The sequence below is a fragment of the Larus michahellis genome, chromosome 1 (genome assembly GCF_964199755.1).
Source record: "Larus michahellis chromosome 1, bLarMic1.1, whole genome shotgun sequence".
Taxonomy (NCBI): domain Eukaryota; kingdom Metazoa; phylum Chordata; class Aves; order Charadriiformes; family Laridae; genus Larus; species Larus michahellis.
In genome coordinates, this window is record NC_133896.1 from 99,822,297 (window position 1) to 99,846,859 (window position 24,563).

The following is a 24,563-nucleotide window of genomic DNA, read 5'->3' on the forward strand; positions in this document are numbered from 1 at the left end:
AATTTTTAACAACACATGACAGCACAGCATAGGCAATATAGGTAGGCAAATGAGGACTTCAGGTCATGCTGCAGGCCATGCAAACATTGACAGCTGCTGCAAAAAAAGATGATGCAAAATCACTTGGTCAAGTCTCAGAGCCTTCAGAAATAGAGTAATATATTTTTCCTCTGTCAGTACAAAAAGGCACTTACTTTAGAAATACCTGAATCCAGGACTGAAGCAGAATCAGCAATTTCATTGCCACCTAGTACAAAAGGACAAATTAAAAAGGCTTAAGAAAATACTTCAAAACTGAAATATTTTCAGATTCATGATTATTCTTATTCAAAATACAATAGTGCAGTATAAACTAATTTTGCTTCCTTTCTGAATGTTCAAATAGCAGAGTTACTGAGGGCCTTCTTTTCTGATAAAATTCTTACTGAAATCCAAGAACCTCCCACTCATGGTGGGATCTGAGCTACTGATTTTACATTTCCCTTCCAGTATTTCCCAGAGTTGCAGACAGTAAGAATGCAGTGCAGTGCTTGCTACACAGGGTAATACAAAAACATATTACGTCAGTCTTAACATCAAAGATACTTTAAGATATCATATCTCTCCTCCAAGGATTGAGATGCTGCTAGAACTGTATATGGCTTGACATAATTTTCTTCTAGATTACCAACCTTTTGAGAATAAACTTCTGTTAGCATCCATTTCTTCTTCATCCTTGCAGTTACCAGGAAAGGCCAACACTGAACGAGTTCTAGTGTTCTCACTCTCTGACCAAAGTGGAGACAGATGAGGCTGGTGATATAATGAATCCTGAGGGGGACACTCCTCATACACAGGTTCTTCTAACCATGGAAAACAGATAACTGCCATGTACCAATGGGACCTGTGCAGCAGTGCGAAGAGAGGGAGACAAAAATGTCAAAATTGTATAACATTTGGTTCTGAAAAGGATATGAAAAGTTCTTTAACATTGAGAGCTCATGGACAACTGTTGGGGGACACATAACCATTGTCGCCACATTCCTTCATGGCATCTCCTACTAATCCTCTCACTCGTTTTTCACTTTGCACTGTGGCATAACAGCAAAAAATAAGCATCAATTCCTTTACAAAAACCCAACAAATCCACTACAGCAATATATCAGTGTCTCACCACCCATATCACACTGTAAAAAAAAAAAAAGTAATAAAATAATCTGTGATGGTAATTCCAGTTTTGAATAGAGCTGAGGATATGGCCTTATCTTTTTCTGCAGCTGTTTTGCATATTAAGTCCAATGACTATTCAGTTTTACTGAAGTGCAGGTCAGTTATTCAGCCAGGCAAAGGTACAGAACCATGAAGTACTACTCCTGATCAATTAACACTATGAATTACTGTGATTTCTTTGTAGTAATATTTTTAAGTGCACAGGAATCATCATAATGACACACAAACTATTTTGAAGAATACATAAAAGCAACAGTAAAGCAAAAAACAAAGATGCAAAGTTTACTGAAAACAGCTAAATAAGAAGTTTAACTTTTGAAGAGACTTCAAAATTACTCATTCCTCACACTTCATCAAAAGCTAATGTGTTCATTTATGATAATCCAAACTTACAGCCATAAATCTTTTTATCACAACATTAAAATATTTAAATATCAGAAAAGGTGTCTAAAACATATACTTACTCCTCGTTCACAGGCACAAAGATATAATCTTTACTGAAGATGTTTATATGACGAGTCCATGTTCTTACTCTTCTGTGTCTTCTCTGTGCTGCTCTGCAGAAACCAAATGACAACTATTGTTCAGATTTGTTCTTTTTAGTTAAAGCAAAGTATAGGGATTAGTACTCCTACATCTTCCCAATCCCTCAATGGGTTTTTCATTTACTCTTGAAATTTTCCCAACAGAGAAAAAAAGATATATCAGCACACCATTGGGGCCAAGTGGCTAACAAGTCATTTCTGAACTATCTTAAACTCTTCTACACAAAATCATCCATAGATTTGAAAGGTCTTCCTACAGTTATTTGTCCAGTAATTATTTACTACGCTAAATGCAAAAATCTCACCTAAACACCAGCCAATGTAAAACAGACCTATAGCAATATATAAACATCCATAAATTAAACTTCACAATACCACTTTTGAAGGCCTGTCTAAACATCCTTATCTTTTGAAGGAAAAAGCTAACTGCCTTGCATAGAGTCATAGATTCCCTCCAATCCTGAGCTTTAAATGCTGGAGCACATTTAATTTCCAGTCCTAGAGACATAAAGCATGAGGACAGGATACTAGGAGAATAAGAAAAATCTGAGAAGAAACCTACATTTAGATTTTCAGCTTTCTTAGTTTGCACAAGTTGAAATAGAAACCAACAGCTCATAGAACTTTGCTCCAATATGATCTAAAAGCAAAATTCACTCTACTCAGGAGACATCCCTAATAGATACAGCATTCCAATAGCATTCCAATTCCATCCCCATCTGTGATCAAGAAACGTAACTTCAGTGAAGGAATAACGGGAGAAAAGGAGAGAGGAATGGAAAAACAAGCTACTGTGGGACTCTGGATGGGCCAGCATTAAGTGGAGACTTGCTGCAAACTTCCCCTGCTACATGACTCTAGAAGCGCTGGGAACTTAAAAGGGGAAAGGAGCTTTCCCAATCTACTGCCTAAGCAGTGCAAAGAAAGAGAAGCAAAGGGTCCTTAAGTTAAGTAGCTGTATCAGTTGAGATTAATTTCATTTACAACACTATGGAGACCAACTTTCCACTATCCACTTATCGAAAAAAAACCAAACCACAGAAACAAACAAAACCCAAACTACCCATAATCACCAGGTAAGCTAAGCCCAAATACAAAACTAAAATTTCCAAAGACACCTCCTGATCTGGAGCAGATACAGTGCTTGAAATGTGGTGAATTAAGAGTGCCATTCTGGTTCCTCAAGAAGGTTATGGACAATCCAGCCTTATAAAAGGAATCAGATCAAGATACAACAGCATTCTTAACGTGGATAATTTTGTCTCCACCTCAGAAGATTCAGGGTCAGAAGACATTAGAATGATGGAAGACATTCCCTCAAGCACAGCTTCTTGAATTTTTGAGACATCTTTGAAAATACTAAAGAAGTTGCCTTTTTTTCCCTTTAACATAGCTTTCAGCCAGCAGTGACTACAACACAAACAAGACGGCACACCTCTTTGTGCAGGTGGCCTCATCTGCCAATAGAATGAAAAACCTGGGGACTTTACCAATAACAGAAGAAAAATCATTTCAGAGAAAGAGGAAAAAAAAGCTTTGATAAGCTGAATGATGAAAACAGAATGAAAGCTGCTGGCAGGTATCACTGTAAATGAAGTGGGGCAGGGCAAGCTCCATGCTCAAACATCAATATTGAGAAGGAATGGAAAGTGTCCTAGGGATGGTCCTACCGTTTATACAGTCTTAGTTGGAAACACAAAGTGATATATATTTAGCTCTTAATGACACTTTTTGTGAAACTCTGCAATTCCAGCGTGCTTAAGTGTTAAAAAACAAATTTGTAAACTTGATGTATAAGAAAATTTTCTTACTAAAATTTTGGACAGTAATTTATTACCAATATGTAAAATGAAGTATGTAGTAAATCTAAAAATATTTTTAGAAGTGCAATTTCATAAAGTGATGCATACCTTGCAAAATGCTGGGTTTATAATAAAAAGTTCAAAATACATACATAATTGTCTGAAGTAAAGATTCAGATAAAGTTGGAGGAAGGTGATAACACTTTCATTAATATTCAGCATGAATCACACACAGATTCTAGCGAGAAACACCAGCATGCTTAAGTCCTGAGTTACAACATTTAACCACTAATCCTTTGGAGAACACTGATTACTATTTTATGTGCTAATTAGGTGATGATCTGCAGAACTTCCAAGTGACATCAATAGATAGCTTATTTCTGGTCATAACAGCACTGAAAATGAACTTACGAAACTTTGAGATCCCCCTCAGAATTTTTTTCTGTCCTGGTCAGGCACTTATAGAAGAAACTGCTAAAAATGTGTACACGGTCAGCAAGATGTTTTGGCGCCTTCTCCAACAACAGGTATCTACCAAAGAAAAAAGAAGGAAATTATTAAATTCCTTTTCTAGAAAGTACCATTACTGATAAAAAAAGACAATTATTTTAATGACTTGTCATACTCAGGTTATGCTTACTATCAGTTGCCTTCACAGTTGCCAATCGTGCCAGATTTTTCTCTCTACTGTGTTTTCAATATGCACATGGGTGGACATCATCAGTGTATGTAACAGCCAAGCAATTACTAAGAATGCAGTTATTTTTTGTCTCAGAGTTGTGCTCCACTATTAATGCTTCTGAATTTCTTTTCAGAGTTAGGTTTCTATCCCTTGTAATTAAGACAGGCTTGAAAACCTAAGCAAATGTAAGCCTATGGAGTGTTACACTCCTGCATATACAAAAAGCAGAGAACAGTTCAGTAGTATAAATTGTCCGTTTTACTCCTACAGGTTATGCGTGTGAAAGTTAAGACAAATATTCTACAGGTACTCATTCTGTATGATTTTACTGTTGATCATTTTACTATAAACATCGGCTCAAGTGTTTATTCTGTCATCCTAGAAGGCCAAAGCTTTTGTAATTGCCATCATCCTACACAAGGTGCCTCCAGCTTCACATGATGACTCGGGCAACACAGTCATACATGATACAGGTTGCCACATAATGAAAACTGAGAATGTGGGAAGTCTAATAAAGTTTAAAAAGCAGAGGGGTTTCCTGCAATCATTGCATTAAATTCCTTTATTCTCATCTTCCTTTTCTGGCAAGATAAAGCTACAGCTATTGAGGGGACCATGCTGCACGACTGATTTCTAGTTCAGAGCAAAATACAAGCAGCTTTGCTGTAAAACCACATCAAAACACTTTGGTACACATTTCCTTTTCCACACCTCTAGAAAAGAGCTTTTAACTGGCTTCCTGTTGCTCATGGTTACCGCAGCCACGCGGACAACCTTCAAAAGAGCCAGAATTCTGCTTAGGCTTGAGTCAGCACAGGGAAAATAAACCTCAGCTTTAGGGAATCGTGGCCCACAGCACTGGTTCTGGAAAACTTACTTTCACAAGCAACTTTAGCAGGATGGCATGAAGCAGGTGAGCCAAGCTCAACTTCCTCAAGAAGTATTAGCTGTGTTCCTTTCTGCAGGAGCTGTGCATCAGAAGAATTCCTGAACTCTTGCACAGAATAGCAGGCGATGCTCCACTTCATGCAAACTTAGTAAACAGAGTACCTAGTACAGACCCTCTACTTTGTTCACCTGCCTGCTTAAATCTGTACAGCATTGTGAGGTCACCAAGAGGCTTTTTTTCCCCCAGCTATTCTGTCTGCGTTATATCACAGCCCTTTAGACAGGCAACAAGAATGAACTGAAACAAATGAAACTGCTGAAGATACACAAAAGCTTTAAAAAAGTCCCAAGTTACAAATTCATCATCCTGTTACTTTTAAAATTATTGTGTCATATTTAGTGACCAGTAACATGTTATTGTAACATTCAAGTCCAAGAAGAATACAATTAAGGCTGTTGTTACTTACTTAAGATAGAAATCAATGATGACATCATTGAGAAACTCTCCATATTCTAAGCACGCCAGGTCTTCTCTTGTGACTCCCAGTCCTCCTTTTGCAGGTGGGGGTGGATAAACAATTAAACTAGAAAACACAAATCACATTATAACAGCAACAAGCTGCCTTTTACATGACATCCTTCTTAATATTGCCGTCCCACATGTAGAAGATTTTCTAGAAAACCTTTTAAAAGCAGTAGTTCTCAGAACTGTTGACTAACTCAAGAGTCCTTTACTATTTCTTCCTCCAACAGTTAAGCGTTATGAAGAAATATGCACCCTACTGCACAATGAAATGTTGAGACAACTTTTGAAAAGGAGATTATTTTTTACCTTCATCTTGTTTTTCTATTTTTCATAGAAGTAACTGATAAATGAACACGTAAAATGGGAAGAAATACTAGGGAATATATTCTCAAATGGTATGAATGAACCCTGATTTTCTACTCATTACGACTCCAATAACAACTCCCACATTTCCAAGCAGGAAATTTGGATTTACACGCCATGCACCATATGCACTGTAAGTGGTTTGAAACTGCTCAAGTTACTTCTAAAGCTAGTATTTAAAATACATTTTAAAAGCTCTAGATTAACAACCGTATTACTTAACTGGAACCACGAACCGAGCATTTTTGCTGTTGCAGAAACAAAACCAACTGCTATACAGTCAGTAAAAACAGTGACAGCAAAAGGCAAGAGTTCTTAAGAGCAATTTACTTCATTTATGTTTGCTGTACTGGAAGTATGAGGACTAACAGGCTAGTGCAGACAGAACTGAGGCATGTCAGCACTCTCAGAGTGTCTTGCTGCATTACACAGTTGTATGTTCTCATTTTCTAACATCTTTTGTTAACCAAGCTCCTGTACTAACTACTCAATTTTATGACAACCTAGTTATAAATAGACTGAGTGTGACAGAACAGTGAAAAAACCCCATTGTTTAGATTTAAAAAAAAAAAAGCTCAGCTTGAGTTAGCAATAGTTTTGCTGTGATACGGACTTAGACAGACACTCACAGAGGCCATGAGGTCCCTACCCTCCCATTGATGCATCCATGATAGGAACTTGAAGTCACAATTCAGGTATTCTCTAATTTCTGTGAGATTTTGTGTCCCTGTAACATATCCATTTTGTCTGTTACCTACCAGGATGGAAACAGGAATAACTACATTCACACAACACTTCCAAATCAACTGGCAGAATGGTAGCTAAGCCAGGGCTTTTATTCCAGCAACTCGTTTATTCAATTTGTTTTATTTTCACCTTCTCATTTATATGGAATATACTTACTTCTTAACTGCTCCGGTTTCTCTTACTTCTTTCCATTCTTCATTCAGTGCCGAGGACAGAGAGATAGCATAGCAACCACTATTCTGCTTGTTTGCAAGGGCATAACTGGGCCTGACCACTTTTGGTTTTGATTCCTACCAGGAAAAATCCAAACAATGATAGTAGTAAAAGGCATTAAACAGCTTGATATGTAAAACAGAATACACAAAAGCCGAGCCTGAAGCCCACAGGAGTACACTACATCACTGAAGAAGAATCTTGCTGGAGAGCAGAAATGTAAACATTATTATTTAGGCAAATGTGCCACTGCTCAGACAATAAAAAAAGTTATGCCCCTTTTAAAATTATGACAGGTCTTCATCTGTTCATAACCTCTCTCTAAAACTTTTTAAGCATTATTCAGCTAACTGACACAAAATTAGTTTTGCAGAAGAAACAGGACCTGAAAGGATGGAGATAAGCATCAGACTGTCTTACTAGGAGCTGTGTATGCTTGGAAGGTTTGAAAATCTAGTTCTTAACAATTTGCCTAAAAATCATACAGATTTGAACTGGCTGGCTCAATTTTTAAGTTCTCAGTTTCATAGCCAGATTGATCTGTTGTCTCTGTGATTTTTACCGATGGGAACAAACTGAAGCGACAATGGTGTGGGGTTGGGTTGAGACATTTACCCCTCAGAGGCAGATGTACTAACACATTAACTTCCACAGCCCCATCTCCCCAGCAGCCTTAGGAATCATTTAGCTTTTCAAGCTGTGGAGCCCCCACAAAAATGTCTAGAGGTGTCTGGAACAATCAAGATACAGAGCTCCTCCTCTGCTGCATTCCTTCACTTCCAGCTTAACTGAAAAGTGGCTCCATCACTCACTATTTGATTAACTCTCAATTTGTTACCCTGGAGACCACGAGGGCAGGATATCCCTGTGGTTCTAGGCACATACAACCATGAACCTAAAGCTTCAGTATTTGCCACTTACTGATGAGGTCTATACACTATCCCTCTGTGGACACAACCTAGTTTACTGCAAACCTTGCCCTTTGTCAGGCAAACCTTTGTCAGAGAAAAGTAACAAACATGGCTGATTTTTTTTTTTTTGAGTTATGGATTAAGAAAGAATTTATTTTCTGCAACTGGCTGATCTAAAATTTACTAGAATGCCAACAGGTGGTGACGAATCAAGCAACAGCTAGTCACTAACCTGAACTGCAGGCTCATGAGCATCTGAGGTATTCTCTTTTGGCATACGTTGCTTTAGTAGATCTTTACTGGAACTCAGAAAAGAGCTCTCTTCAGGAGAAAGGTCCTTAAACAAGGGTAATGCTTGCTTCAAAGACAAAAACTCAGGGAGATCTGGTGCTCTGTTCTTCTTGCTCACATCTGTCATCAATTCAGTCAGCCTGTCTTCTTCCCATTCTGTGAGCGGTTGGGACAGCTCAAGAAATACAAATTCACTGGATTTGGCTGCAAAAAAGAGAGAATGGGTAGTATTAATTATTAGGTTACATGATAAAAAACTTGTCTGCACACTCACAAAGGAGCATAGAGAGACAATGGCAAGAGGGGGAGCCCAAATAATACCCTGCCAGGTTTATCACAGTGGCTATCAGCCCACCAAAGACCCACCTGCACAAGAGGTGCACAGAGGGACAGGAACCTGCATTAAGGACTAGGAGGAAGGGACACCCACTCTGGGCCCTTCCCAGGGCTGTCCAAGGGAAGCCTCAGCCCAGGGTCCAGACCTGAAACCCATCTAGATGAGTCAAGGCCAGAGCACCTTTTGGACTGAGACAGGGTTACTGCTGTGGTATAGGGCACACATGATGGGATGCAAGGGAAGAGCATTTTGGGATTGCACAGGACTATTTATGGGATGTTTAGGGGAGAAACCAAAGGCAGGCAAAGGGAGGGGTTTGAGTGACTTGGGGGGGGAACAAGTGCGCAAAAATAGAGGGCTAAGGGCATTAAAAACACCAGTCCCATCTAACATCTAAATACTTTGCTGGTCATTACACTTGCTGGCCATGCCCTGTGCATTGATCGGCGCAGTCCATCCTGTCTTCTTATTAAATTCCTTTCTAACTCCCTCCTGGGTGAGAGACTCTCTATTCGATGTTTGCGTATGGGGGTCTAAGCGCAGCAACTGGAGTGAGTGCCTGTGTGCAAGGGAGCATGCGATTGCTAGCAAAGATCAAGCCATACGAGGTAAAAAGGTGAAGTGCCCTGGAAGACAGAGGGGTGAGCAGGTCCACAGGGGACAGCTCTGGCTCCGCAACTGCCTGTGTATCTTGAAGGATGAGAGCACAGGGGGCTCAGCTATTGGGACCAGGGGAGTCCTGGCCAGCTGCATGCCTGCATGCGCATGACAGTCTGTACCAGCAACTGGCAGTGACCTCAGTGGTTTGTATGTCCAGGTGCCAGCAACTGAGGAGACTGGCCTCCAGGGCCAGCAACTGGGCAGACTGAGTATCTGAGCCCAGCTGACAGAGCGATCCACCTTGTACATATATATGTGTGTGTATATGTGTGTGTATATATATACACACACACATATATATGCACACGCACACATATATATGTATGTATGTATTTTCTCACTAGTGGGCCTCCATCCTGCTCAGTCAGAGAGGGGAGCAGGATGAAGCTGTTGGTGCTATGTTCGTACGAGCACACATGTGTCTGTGTTATCTGTGTGGCCAGCTATGTATATATGTCGTGTACGTATGTGCTCTACGTATGTGCTCTACCTATTGGGACTACATCTTCACCCAGGGACGTGGAGCAGCAGCAGCCTCACCACTCTCAGGATGTCAGATCTGTCATGATGTATTTTCATCTAATATTAACACACTAAGAAGGCAGAGCAGAATCATCGCAACTATTTCCACAATCTGTAAAACCACCGCTGATTTGTTACAAGTCTCTACATACATTTAAAAATATTTACATTACTACATATTTACAAAGCATAAAACATTCAAGCATAGAAATTTAATAACTGAAGATTTCTGCTACAACAAGAATGTAATCAAGATAAATAAACCTAAGATTAAAAAGTTCCTCACAGCTTCATACCCAGATTCCACTCATTTCACTGGGAGCTGCACCTATAGAAGCTACCAGTAACTTTGATAAAACCTACATCAAGTAAAGGTAACTCACTGCTAAAATTTCACTCAGTATTTCACTTCAAACTACTCATGCTCCTAATCTAAAGTTAACATTACTTATAATTTTTCCTCATGCAGGTGCTAATTACACAAGGTAAACATACTGTTAAATTTCACACAGGCAACTCTGACATCATCATTTTGTTAGATGTCATTTTGCAATGATTTTGCTAACGTAAAAACCTTGTATGCTTGTGCCCCTCTGAATATTTGAGCAAAAGTTATATTCAGTTTTACAGAGCTTCACACTAGAAAAATAAATAGAGGCAGTCCATAAGACCCTACAGACTAAATAGCCCCTTCGGCCTTTAGTGGATGTTTTCTCCAGTAATAATGCAATGGCCAAGGCAGCCTTGTCAAAGATCAAATCAACCTTTATCTGCCAAGCCGTTCAACTAGCATATACGTTACTCAAGAGTAAGGACACTTAAAACATCCCATTTCTTTTAAAGGGAGAAACACTTTATATACAAGCCTAGTTTTAGAAGGCCTCCTCACAAAGATTACAATTGGCCTGTGTTACAAGGTCTTTTTATTAAGTGGTTTTGAATCACATTAAGTTAGATTTTGCTTCCAAATACAAGTATAGCAAGGCAATTTAGAAAAGCAAAACTGACCAACACGTCTTTAAAAAGCTATAGGCTTTCCTCAGTATTCCAGAAGCATAACTGTAAAATAACTGCTTTATTGACATGCCATATATTAGACCTTTTCATTACATTAAAGGAAAAGAGATTACTCACATGGCTTGCTGATAACTAACTTTCCTAATTGGGCTTCAATCTTTTCTAGGTAATCCACAGACAACCAAAGGAAAATGATCGCTTTCGAAGAACAGTCACCATCACTTCTCCACAAGCCAAACCTTCTCAAATCCAGAGTATCCACTGTCAGCTCAATATTCTTATTAAGAGCCACTGTAGAAAACAGAATTTAAAATAACCATATATTTCACAGCCACGGGTAACTATAAAGTCATACATGTTATAGCAATTACATACTAAGACGTAAGTATGATCAGAGTGTACTGAAATGGTACTTGTAGATTTTATTCCCGGCATTACATAAAGTGTGTCGAGAATGTAATACTTAAATCAGCTATAACAAACTATGTAAAAAAAGTTATCAAATTGTAACACCAAAAGCTAAACATCTAAACACACAATTCCTCATGAAAAAAATTCTATTTTTTCTCAGAATAACCAAGTTAATACCTACAAATATAGAAAAAATATTGCAAATCATGAACTCCTATTTGCTTTAGTCAATCCAATTCAGAACTGCTCACAAACCTTCTCCTACAAGACACAGAAACCACACATCTTCAGAAAATGCACCAAATGCAAATCTAAGAGTTATATTCCTCTCAGCTTTAGTCAACTCATACGTTTTTCTTTAATAAACCTAGTCATCTAAAACCCTAATCTGAAAAGATTAACGCTTCACCTCAAAAACACAGAGTCATATTTACTACAGTTCAACACTTAACATACGCAGGGATGCTAAAGGCAAGGCCATTAAAACTACAAGCTCACCTTGTAAGTGTAAGAAGATGATAAATTATTAATGCTTACACTTACAGACACCAACACTTATTTATTTAAACTGTAATTTTTAATTATTGTAAACTGTAATTTTTAACATCATTTAATGTCTTTGTGAAAGCAAATAAGATTATAAATTATTCATAATATAAATATATACTGAGTATTTTAATGCAATACTTTAAAGAGATAGTTAAGAGAAAGCTAAAGAAAGAGATTCTCTTACCTTGAAATGGGATCATAATATACTTGGTTGTAAACTGAAATAAGATTACAAAAAATATAAATTAGTTTGCTTTTTACAAAATAATTAAAACACAAGTAAGAATTTTAATTAACTGCACATAACCAAATAAACTGAAAATAATATCATAGCATCATTTAGGTTGGAAAAGACCCTTAAGATCATTGAGTCCAACTGTTAACCTAACACTGCCACGTCCGATATGCCTAATTTAAGAACTTAATATTGCCTATTTTACCGAAAACAACACTCCTGAATACACATTGCAGAATGTAATTGACAGCAAATTGACTTCCAGAGGTGCTCAGTACTGAGAAATATGCAGAAAGTTGCAGAGCTGCCTGCAGACTCCTTAACAAGAAAAAAAACTGATAAAAAACTTGGGACAAAACCAGCTCATTTGTAAACTCCTCGTGATAAAGACTGTCAGCTGCACTATTTGAATTAAGGAATGCTATATAAATGGTCCAACACTGGGGTGTTACTTTGCTATTTATATTAAACTTCGAATTAAAGTATTTAAAGTTTCCACTTAACACTGCTGCTATGTTAAGACAACTTGGCTAAATAAAGAATGCTTTATTGTCACTTTGACATGAGGTTGTCATATACATTGAGCAAAGACATTTCTCTTACGTTACCACAGTAAGCACAAAGTTGTTTTTTCCAAGGAAAAATTTCACTTTCCACCTAAAAGCATTGATTCTAAACGTACTTCAACTCATTTCTCAAATGGTTTTGGCATATTAATTTAGGAAGTTTCCATGAAATGTTTCCATTACTGCATGAGAACTGCTGCACAAAACTCCTGTTTTGTGAAAAGCTGAAACTATTATTACAATCCAAGATTCCAAAATGTCTTACTGCAGGCAAAAATAAAAGATTTACATGTTCAAACATTTATTTTTCAATTGCAATATACAGAATGAGTCTGCTCAAAGACCTGTTGAAACTCCTGCAGCTGGTACTCCACTTGAAGTACACCTTCACTTGTATTTCTACACCCTATGAGTAGCATGTTGCTTATGCACTAATGCTTTTAGTGTTGGTTTTCTGCTCTTTAAAGTTACAAAACAAGCAATTCTCTGTTTAAAAGGAAAGATCAGCACATGGTATATATCTGAACTCTTATCACTATGGATTACTTTAGTATCTGTACTATTTCTGAGAAAAGTAATTGGTGTTTATCTCAAGTGACATGAACTCTAACATGGCCATTATTTTCTGTTAGAACTCACAAAAAGCTTCCTCGGTATGATTTCTGTTCCAGTATAGCATTTATACAGCACCTTTACCTCTGAAAACTGGGGCCACAGAAAATCCCAGTTAGCTTTTCTAATAATAGCAATCCAGGCATATGAGGTAATGGAATACACAACCCATCGTTTAGCCAAAGCAATTTGATGTAAAAATATTCCAAACTCAGTGCTTCCACACTAAGTACCACTAACTTTGCCTAACTAGAAATTTAATTTTTTAATATTCTCAAAATATCATTGTAATAGAACAACTTACCCTAGCAGGACCTGTTGATAACCATTTAAATTTCCCAATGTATAGACTATCAAATTCAACATCCAATGCTGGGTTCATCTGTTTTCTAGGTGGGCTTCCAGAAGGTAAGCTGACAGGACACATATCATCAATTGGTTCTGTTAAAAACTGGGGGGGGGGGGAAAAGTACATTTACCACAAAGATTTAAATGAGACACTTCCCTCCTGTAACCTGAGGAATCTTTTCTTTATGTTTTTAAGAATTTACTCCCAAAGTCAATTTCCATATGAGAAATCCATATTAAAAAGCTGTAAATGTTATTACAGTCATTACTGACAACGTTCTAACAGTATGTTACTGCACCTCTGAAGTTCCCATTGGCAAGACATAAGCTGTGCTCTTTACTAATCTAGAACCAAGTAAAAACTCAAGAAAGCAACAAAAAATACCCCTCTTCAAAGGTACCCTATCAAAGGTACAGAATCCAATTCAATGCTTATGATCAAAACAACGCATCTGTGAGAAGAGGCAACATTGTCTCTTCTGGCTTGTTTCAGGATTATAGAGACAATTTAAATCCAGGTCAAAGCAAGCAGCACAAGGCTAACCAAGTCCAAAGTGGGGCAACAACCTTTATGGCTAGTTTCAGATTCAAATTCCACTGCTAGCCACACCGGAAAGGGAACTTCACCCTATCCCTGTCTGCTGTCAACAAAGATCCTCCAACTTCTCCTTGCACTGAATTACAACAGGGGACTAGATGACAAGAAGAAACTACTGACTTTAACTACAATAAATATAAAAAACATTGTGTAGAAAAAAAAAAAAGCTTTTCACAGCTGTATCTTCATGCTGTTAACCTCTAGCTCAGATTACTACTTGATCCTTCCTGTTTTGTAATATTAAACATTTCCAAATGTTTATTTTCAAAATATGAAATGCATTGTATGTTGCAAAAACACTCAAGCTTCAGAGCCACAGATCTTTTCTGAAGACTGTCCAGAATTCTATATTCTATCTGTGAAATAAATTACTGCAGCTACAGCTGGTTGCTGGAACTAAACATATCTGCTCTAAACATTTCACTTTTGTGCTAACATGCAAGAAAAAATAAACATTGGAGAAATAAATTAAAGGGTTGGCATAACAACACATAGGCCAGAAACTGGACTACCTGCTCTGTGGGACTTTCCATCTTGTTTTCTAATTGCTTTGCTGAGAAACAGAAGTCAGACTGTTCGTCTGTTTCTTTATTGTCAGTGATCTTATCCTGCAGCAGCTCTGTGCATTTTGGCTCAGAAGACACATCTTCATCATCACTGGAAAGGACAACTAAAGAGGAAAAAATAAGTATACATATACTACAAGATGCAGACTTGAGAATATTTCATTCATTGTGGATTTCAGATGAGCAAAGAATTCTCTCTTGCAGCATGTAATATTGAAGGACATTGCCCAAACCATACAAGGTCTGCGTGCATGGAAGTGTATGCAACAAGTACTGCTTTGTACCTATATTAACACTTTTTACCCAAGATGCTCAAAATTATTTGAATATTAAAAGAAACGGGCCACAACATAGCTGCTTCAAAGAAGAGAGAATTTTTTTTTCCTCAGTTTAAGCATAATTTAAAAGTACGAGCTTGATTTTCTGTAGCCATAAGGACTGGAATTTGAAAATCCTGCCCTCTATCCTGTTTCTCAGTACAGGACCCTCTGCACTCCAGCAGAGGTCACTGGCACTAGGCACTGTTCTCTAACCTGCACAATGCATTACAAACAGCACGATCTCTGTCTTCAATCTTTTGTTCCATATGTTTCAACTAGGCAGTCACGCATGAGTTCTCCCAGTACCTAGGTGTACCAATAGTAATTGTCAGCAGCACAGACACAGTACATACTTGGGTCAACTGAAACAAGTTGCCGATTACCCCTGCAGATTCTGTTCCGCAGCTTGCTCAGATACTGTGATGCGTCCATCTTTAATTTCCTGAGGGCGCTAACTCCTGGTGAAATCATGTCCTCACTGGTGACAGAAAGCTGTTTCTCTGACAAATTTCTGGAAGGAGACTCTGACCCAGGTTCCTCTGTGCAGCTGTGAGCAGGCCTCAAGCGGTTGTGGTTGGAAGCGTCTTTATATTCTCTCTCCAATGGCTGCAGAATACAGTCCGGCAACAGAATTGTATTAGATCTGTGACTTTGTCCATCCTCACAGGGTGTTCTGCGGCCAGGAGACTCAGTTGAACTCAATCTTTGCTCTTTCTAGAAAACAGGAATCAGACAGGATATATGTTTATTTCTTGATATATGGTGGTTCGGCTCAGCGACCACTGAGACTTAGCCACGGGCTAGACAAAATAATTATAGCTTAATGCAGCTGCATTTAGAGCACAAGTCAGAGTAATTTCTCCCTCCTCGTGTTCCAAAGGTTGTTACATAAAGGTATGAGGGACCACCTTTTAAAAGTCTACTTTGACCCCCATTGAAACTGATCAAGAAACTCTTTCTGATTTTTTTAGCAGCTCTCTCATTGCCTGACACTGAAAGACCAAGCACCAGTGATGTTCATTACTCTGCAAATGTGTGGCTTGGTCAACTAGGTGAACAGGACTCAGCAACTACCTACTTCTGTGGGGTTTTAATCAGAAGGTTACAGAGATGCCTTTATTGTATTCAAATGCTTGAATATAAATCACAGTTTGTACTTTACTGATTGGTTCCCTCAGTCTTTTTTCTCCCCACCCGCCCCCCTCCCCCCAAATCTTAATGACAGATAAGAATAAAACTTTAGGGAAGGGTAAGACAGACTGACGAGGGAGAAAGATGACATCTGCAAGATTTTAATAACCCCAGGTATACTTTGTAATTTTTGTATTGAAGTCCCTAATTAGTCTATACCGACTGTGAAAGAAGCCTCACTTAAGTAGCTAGATGCCTTATTTCCAAGATTGTACTACTCCATGCTCCTGTCTGAAGGAAACACCGTCTTTCATATCTCACCACCTTTCTGCTACAACAAGCATATTCTGATGTTGTGGACGGAAGTACATATACTCACTCTTCTTGATGCACCACTGAACTACTTTCCCTCAACAGGTGTAATAGTATCCCTAGATACCCTATTTATTAGTAGAATTTTTTTATTTTGGTTTTTTTATGTTGCTACTGAAGAGTGTGTGCATGTGTGTACACAAACACATATGTTAAACTTAAGTGCAACTTACAGACAGAAGTGATTTTTCTGGAATATGTGCATTACAATCATCAGAAATATGGCCACTAGATCTTCTTTTCCTTTTCTCAGAATCAAAAGAGCCCGTTTCCTTCTGACTAAAAGTGGTGCTGTTCATGTTTCTGCTCCTCTTTTCCAGTTCATCATAGTTCTGGTTTTCTGTGTCAGGAAAAACCAAGTGATTTAATGGGTTATCCTTAAACACCTTTGTATTTCTTCATATCTGTTATATCTTAAATTAAATGCATGGAACTAGATACCCTCCGCAATAGTTCGTTCCTTTTTTAAATGTGTGTGGCTGCCAAAATATATTCTGTACAATAATTAAGGAAACATTATTATTGCAGAATTAGTTAAGATAAGGGTATAACCAAATTCGTACCTCACTTCCAAGTAAGAATTAGCACTCCATACTCCAGTTTTTATCTTCTGATGGATGCAATATTCTCCATTTCCTGTTCTAATCTGCAAATATTACTAACCAGTATGTTCTTTCTGGAGACTCAGCATAGAGCTCATCTTTTTCAGCAGCAAATACGGTCATATAGCATAAACATTTTAGGAGGGCTCACAAACCATTTGAGCATTCTTAATGTATTACATTCTTGAGAGTAAAAGACTTTTTATAAAATCAGGATTATAATGCTGCAGTGAGGCTTCCCTCAGTTTCCTTTTTCTTCCACAGATCTGATTAGCCATAGCTTTATTCCTATTTAAAAAACAGCTATTTGATACGTTTTACCATTATCTGTAAAAGAACTGCATTTTAAGGAAACACATACACTGCGTGCAACACCTATTTTATTTCTGTGCTCGCCTCATAATACTAGAGTAAATAAAGAAAGTTTCCCAACGCCTCCAAAATTCATACTTAAATGCCAGATTATTGCTCACTACAAACCTTTCTTCTGCAGTCTCTGTCTTCTAGAAGTGAAGACATTTTTTCCTGGTTCCTTAGAAGCCTTGGTCAATTTACACAGATCATCATCTGTCTTTCTCAGGCAATGCTCAGACCTGTAAAGAATATTAACTATGACTTATCTTTAATTTTGAAAGAATACTGAATAAAAATCCCAACAGAAACAAGAGTTGGTTGGACCACAAAGTTCTGTCTCTCTCGTAAGCATGGCGAGCTTGACAAATGAAACACAAACTAATTCGGTTTCTGTTACGGAAATACACAGATACTCTGACATTATTAATGAAACAGATGCTTCTAAAACGTGCAAAGAATGAAAATCTGACATATTTGCATCAGACACTGGAATATTATTTTGCTGTAAAGCATGACTGCAACTAGAACACATAACAAGAAAAAAAAAAAGAGAGAACAGTCAGTTGAATGTATCCTTGCCTTTGCCATGAATGCAGTGGGAATGAGGCAATGTAGTATTTTTAATTTAGATTTAGAACTGCTAATAGAATCCACTGAGTAAATTCCTGCAATGAGAGAAGATCTGAAATAGAAATTCCTGCTCAAAGGGGCCTAAAACAGAAACTCTGAAGGGGGGGGGGGGGGGACGACAGGACATGAATGAGGAAGAAACAGAAAAAGATTACAGTACGAGAAACTAGGCAACCTACAGGTGTTCAGCTGAGTTTGTAGTTTCATTCTAAGACAGACATGCAAGAAAGTAATTTGTTTTTTTAAAAATTTTAGTTGCTTTTTTATAAATAGGAGAATATACTCAGGAGGTGCTGACAGACTGAACAGTATGACATGCTCACATTTGAGGTCTACTCTTGTAAACACATTCTCAACTTCTCTGTTACAGCTCACAAAAGTCTACATAACTGTATTTTGGTTTCTCATGTATGCATTAGGATAGCTTTTAGTTATATGTGCATGTGGTATTTTCTCACATTAACTTAATTACATTCAGTATGCAAGACTTGTGAAAATTTATCAGGGCTACAAGATAAAAGAAACTAACCTTCATGACCTTTGTTTCACTTTCTGTGAGAACTGGAAAATCAGAAAGGAAATAAGATTTCATAGATAAAGCAATTTAATGCTGCTCTGGAAATCTGTTCCACTCCTTTTTTCACCTTACTTAATCCAAAGGGATTTTTGCATTCATTGTTTTATAACGTGCTTAACACAGAATTTTGCGGTCTCCAATTTGCAAAGAGCTAAGCTATCATCACAATGACTGAAATCACTGGCAGCTGAGTCTGTACCCATAAGGAACATCACCAACCATGAGAAAGAACATTCTTGACACCTCTAACTAAACAGCCAACACTGCTGGACACTTTCTGAGCAGGCACCTGTTCTTCAGTGCCCTATCTGTAGATTGGGAGTATCACTGCTCTTTGGGAATACTGTAAAGGGAAATAAAGATTTCCAGACTGCTCTGATACTACAGTGATGCACAGTGTAAAAGCATCATGAAGAAATGGTTGATTATCTTTCCATTCATAAAGAATCATGAATTGGACCATAATACAGAAAAAGTGTTCGGTAAGCACTATTATTCACTCTATATCTTGATAAAGACAGAGTCTGCCATAGATCACGCAGCACCAGTTCTGGAATAACCTCACTACAGAAAACTTGGTTTTGGAACCCACATCTCTTTCTCAACTTAAATATTTGTACGCATAACAGCTATATAGATTTGACTGCCTTAAAAGAGCATACTAAATCACTAAGTGTTTTTTTAGCATTTGTTTTACACCAATATCACAATTCTGGTATTTCCAGCTCTGGGGAGACCTTACAGCAGCCTTCCAGTACCTAAAGGGGGCCCACAGGAAAGATGGGGAAGAGACTCTTTATCAGGGAGTGTAATGATAGGACGAGGGGTAACGGTTTCAAACTGAAGGAAGGGAGATTTAGATTGGATATCAGGAAGAAGTTCTTTACTGTGAGGGTGGTGAGGCACTGGAACAGGTTGCCCAGGGAAGCTGTGGATGCCCCATCCCAGGAAGTGTTCAAGGCCAGGCTGGACAGGGCTTTGAGCAGCCTGGTCTAGTGGGTTGCCCTGTCCACTGGTCAGGGCAGGGGGGGTTGGAACTAGATGATCTTTAAGGTCCCTTCCAATCCGAACCATTCTATGATTTCAACAACAGGAAACATTTCAATAGGAATACTTCAGCTAATAGACTTTCCTAAACATATTTACTCTATACACAAATTCTGCACATTTTATTTTCACTTCCAATCTTTGCTGATAAGTCTGTTTAAAATGCACTTCTTCGATATATGCATAAGCTAAGAAGCTATGCCAGTACATACTGAAGTGTTCTCAACAGCCATGAGAAACAAGTAAAAAACACACTTTAAAACCTTAAGTTTCTTTAGATTTAAGACCTACCTCAAATTCATTAGTTATACTGATAGGTCAGTGGTGACATAAGCAAATGCATTTCATGCTGGGTTGTAGTGAACAAGCAATAAAAAAATCCACCAGTTTTGTAACACAAAAAGCAAGGAAGGAAACAGGGAACTCACAGCAACTTCTAGCTGATAGAGAAAGGTTAACTTATTACCACCCTGTTCTGATCACACAGAATTCTTTGACTTAATCTGAAATTTCCGTAGTACAAAACTGGCGCAATTTTCAGTAAAACAGTGTGCATTCTAGCTACTCTGACAATACAAAAGAATCTCTAGATGGTCATGTGCACATATATATGTATATAAAACCATTATAAGGGGGGAGCTTTTACTCTCCTCTGAAAGAAGAGACCCCAAAAGAATCAGTGCCAAGGGTATGTTATGCAGACCTTAGTTACAGAGAGGTGACAAGGATCAAACCACATCTGTGGTTTGATCTCCATTTCATATGCCGTATCTATTACAACTTGTGCTAACATGCTGGTCACTGGGGAGGGGTGGAAAATCCTCCAGATGTTGGTTCCTGCTAATAAAAAAGCATATCACAGGAACAGAAAATTAATCCTTCAAGCAATGAACCACTCCAAATATAAAACAAGTTGAGTACACCAACTACTAAAAAAAATGACTAGTTCAAACCATTCTTGTGCTTAACATAAAACTCAACAGCTGCCCTTCAGATATGAGCTTGAAAAAATACACAAGATGTTTCCTCAGATTTAGAGTTACATACAAGAGTTCAAACAAGCTCCCCACATTTCAGTCATCCCAAAGTTATGGAAAACTATTTATTAGCAACAAATTGAATATTTCTAAAATGAGACAGTATAATAAACTGTTGTAAATCCCTCACTTAAATTGCAGCTTTGTCAGATTAATTTAAGCAGCAATGGGGATCCCACCAAAAAAGAGAAAGGAATTCTTACTAATTTAGATTCCCTAAGATGTTCATATATCAGAATGAGGAATATGACTTACTTTCCTCAAGAATTTTACAATTTCTTTAACCTGGTAACTATTGATTATTCCTGCCCTCACAAATCATTCTTCTCTTCCTTCTTCTGTTGTTCTACCCAATTTCTTGCTACTTGTTCCTCTGGATACTTTGCTGTTAAGCAAAGAGGAGGCCATAAAAGACAAGAGGGAAAGCTTACTCTGAATTCAACTGCCATCTTAGACCAAAACAAACATTATATAAGATCTGATTTCTGCCAGTTTTATATGTCAAGTGTTACTGTGATGCTCAGTCAACCTAAACATAGAAAGAAAAGACGAAAAGTAGATGTCAAGCAATGAGAGGACACACATACAGCCCTTAAACAATGGCTTTCTGTTGGGATTGAGAACACTAGTGGATTAATGTGAAAAGAAATGAACTATCACAGAGACGAATTTGGAGAAATTCTGCAAAAGAGGTTACTTCAAAACATACTAGAACACATTAACAACAACAGGAAAGCAAGATTTTGGTTCTAGACACAAAACCAACTTAAATGTGTTTGAATTACATGGCCATCTTCACAAATCAAAACACTGATTTACTGTAAATGGTAATTCCTTTTATGAAAGAAAAGTAGCTTATTAATATCAGGTGCAGCAAATCAGAATAAATGCAATGTTAAAACGGCTCACTGGAGCAGCATCTTAGTTTGCACTCAGGAAGTTGATCTCCTGCTTCAAGGCAAGAGTATAGTAAAAATTGTGTCAGGGAAATTCTTTTCCATTGTGAAGTCATGTCATTTCAGGAAGACTGGCAAAATCATCAGTGAGTAACATACCTTTCAGACAGAAAAGAACTTTCATGAGGAGAACTTAATATTTGACATGTCTGTAGGCTGGCAACAGATGATGAGGGTAGTTGACCTGATTGTAATCTGTCAGCATCAGATAAATCTGCATCAATTATTACGTGGCTGTCTATGTATTTTCTTCCAATTTTCGTCCTCAGGACATTCGTCAAGATAACTTTGGGTTGCCTGCCACATATATAACAGTAAATCATAAATACTGCACTGAAATCTAGAGAAAGAAACTTCTTGTTAAATTCACGTATCTTAAAGGCTTGATAATCAAACATCATTATTTTCAGTCCCTTAGAGACAAAACAAAATCCCACTAAGGAATTTAAAATCCAAGGTAAGTGTATAAATTTAAAAAAGCAACAAGAGACCAGGGTAAGAAATGCCAGACATATAATTTCACCTTAGCTACATACAATTCACACTGTATTGCCTCTAACACCTAAGCATTGCGTAAAAACTGGTAACTGTTTATCTCCAAATAGCTTTCATACAATATTTGTACACATTTCTCAGAACTATGGAGCAAACAATCTTGATTTTCCTGTGAACAAGAAGCCTCCAGTAAAATAGAATGGATTTTCTCAAGCACTTCGTAAACAAGTAGAAAAGTAGTGCACCACCAAAATGGTAGCATTAGATTTTGTTCCCCTCCTCAACTTCCAGATGGCATTCTACAGAGTAGCAATAACAAGGCTCAGAAAAAACATCTGCAAGTGTTAGAAGAGACAAGCATCAAAAATAAGATAAACAGAAATACAAAGATGCAACTGCCAACTTGAGCACAAGTGCGTAAGAGCAGCACAACTTACTTCATGCAATGCCACTGCAGACAGCTTGCTGTATAGCTCTTGATTTACTCACTTAGTTTCTCAAGATGGGATTTAAATTCTACCACTTCCATTGCAATTTATTTTGGATTAGGATGTAATGTCGTGGCCTTTTTTGAAGCTGTTGTGAACAACATTGTCTTTTGGGTATGGACTACATAATTCTCCTGTTGTCTGTATACATCTACAAAGCACACTCCAGCACTGACTGCATGACGTCTGGGGAGCGCTCAGATTTCCTCTTGCACTAAGATGTAAATTTGCTTTCAATCAGTAGACTACCTTACAGACAAGATGCTGCAGAGGCACACAGGTGATAAGCAATGAGGATATGATTTAGAGGAAAAGTCTGATATCAAAGAATACTGTAGTCTGGATGTAACTTCCAATAAAGGAAGTCTCTGAACATCAGAAGCTCAGAGAGAAAACAGCGCAAAAAAGTATTCACTCTAGCCATACTTTTCCCTGGATATCTGCAACTGACCATTGCCTGGTAGGGTGGGGAGGAAGATACCAGACTTGATATGCTTTTCTTCTGACCCTTTATGCCAGTTCTCATTTTCATGAGTAGTCTGAAATAGTAACAGTGAAAATACATCCTGACACCTTCTCTGAGAAAAGAGGGCAGTTAAATACAGGTGTACTTTTTTCACAAGAATAAAAAAATCCAAACATTTTGAGAGTCCAATGGCTGAATCAGAATTAATTGGGTCTTGTTAGTACAGGACCATGTAGAAGACATCTGATCAGAAAACCCACCACAGTGTGCCTGGCACCATCTCTCTCGATTATCAAAAGGAACCAGGTACAAGGGAATTCAGTCAAGTCAGATGACATGAGAATATAGCTCATGAACAAGATGGCTGTGGTACAACAAAGAATACTTTCTCATGAAAAAAACAACTGAAAGGAAAATTATTTTGTTGAGTGACACGAGGCAAAGACAACGTACCTTTTAGACACAAAAAGGCTTTGGAGAGTAGGGTTTAAAATTTGCCATATCATTAGACTGGCAGCAGATGATGAGGGTGGTTGATCTGACTGCAGCTTGCCAGCATCAGAAAAATTAGCACCAGTTTTAAGTTGCGCCTGTGTGTATTTTCTTCCTATTTTCGTCCTCAGGACATTCGTCAAGATAACTTTGGGTTGCCTGCCATACATATAATAATAAATTAATAATAGGGTGCTGAGAACTTAAGTCACATGAATTCAACAAAGCTTTTCTATGAGTTACTGTCTCTGCATCATACCTTATATCTTCAGTAGAATTAAGTTCACTTGCCTGACAATTTACAAAGCAGTTCTCTTTGGAGAAGAGGAATCACAAGTGTCTCTCTTGATCAGGACAGCCTTTCAAGGTTTATTCTTCTGACATCAATAACTAACACATCCATATGTGATTCTGAAGAGTTAAACTTTCAGTGAAGAAACATGGACATTCAGGTGCATCTTTTTACTGCAAAATGCTGGAAGTGGTATCACTATGGCCTTACAAACTATTCTGAAAGGGTACACTTGAACATTTGCAGGATGAAAACAAGCACTCATATTGTGGCATCTTATTTTAGAACAACGAATGTTATTGGTTCCCATATCACAAATTAGGTTATGATCTTGCTGGGGAAAAAAAATAAATCAAGAAGCTAGTATAATGTCTCAGTTTTGAAGCTCCAACTGATTTCTGTTCAATTCACTAAAGAAATTACATACAATTACAAATTATAAAGTTAGTAAAAACTCCCTATCATAGAATTGTCTAGGTTGGAAGGTACCTTTCAAATCAAATCCAACCACCGACCTAACACTGACAAAAAACATCCCTACACCATATCCCTAAGCACTATGTCTACCCATCTTTTAAATAACCTCCAGGAATGAAGATTCCACCACTTCCCTGGGCAGCTTGTTCCAATGCTTGATAACCCTTTCAATGTAAAAATTTTTCCTAATATCCAGTCTAAACCTCCCTTGGCACAACTTGAGGCCATT

General features: G+C 37.8%; 1 protein-coding gene across 15 annotated transcripts in view; it reads right to left on the reverse strand.

Moving 5' to 3' along the window:
- Nucleotides 1-24,563, reverse strand: part of SENP7 (SUMO specific peptidase 7) — a 50,021-nt gene that overhangs the window by 7,760 nt on the left and 17,698 nt on the right. For 8 of the 15 annotated variants that reach the window (XM_074596033.1, XM_074596091.1, XM_074596080.1 and 5 more), the window contains 16 exons: nucleotides 23,527-23,724; nucleotides 21,724-21,921; nucleotides 17,504-17,616; nucleotides 16,595-16,761; nucleotides 15,272-15,632; nucleotides 14,545-14,702; nucleotides 13,391-13,537; nucleotides 11,858-11,891; nucleotides 10,831-11,004; nucleotides 8,119-8,381; nucleotides 6,919-7,052; nucleotides 5,594-5,710; nucleotides 3,968-4,087; nucleotides 1,674-1,766; nucleotides 672-883; nucleotides 195-247 (listed from right to left, as the gene is read on the reverse strand). In XM_074596033.1, coding sequence (XP_074452134.1) covers nucleotides 195-247; nucleotides 672-883; nucleotides 1,674-1,766; nucleotides 3,968-4,087; nucleotides 5,594-5,710; nucleotides 6,919-7,052; nucleotides 8,119-8,381; nucleotides 10,831-11,004; nucleotides 11,858-11,891; nucleotides 13,391-13,537; nucleotides 14,545-14,702; nucleotides 15,272-15,632; nucleotides 16,595-16,761; nucleotides 17,504-17,616; nucleotides 21,724-21,921; nucleotides 23,527-23,724 — 2,542 coding nt within the window. The remainder of the gene's footprint in view (nucleotides 1-194; nucleotides 248-671; nucleotides 884-1,673; nucleotides 1,767-3,967; nucleotides 4,088-5,593; nucleotides 5,711-6,918; nucleotides 7,053-8,118; nucleotides 8,382-10,830; nucleotides 11,005-11,857; nucleotides 11,892-13,390; nucleotides 13,538-14,544; nucleotides 14,703-15,271; nucleotides 15,633-16,594; nucleotides 16,762-17,503; nucleotides 17,617-21,723; nucleotides 21,922-23,526; nucleotides 23,725-24,563) is intronic. The other 7 variants (XM_074596109.1, XM_074596060.1, XM_074596141.1 and 4 more) reach the window with 4 other exon arrangements.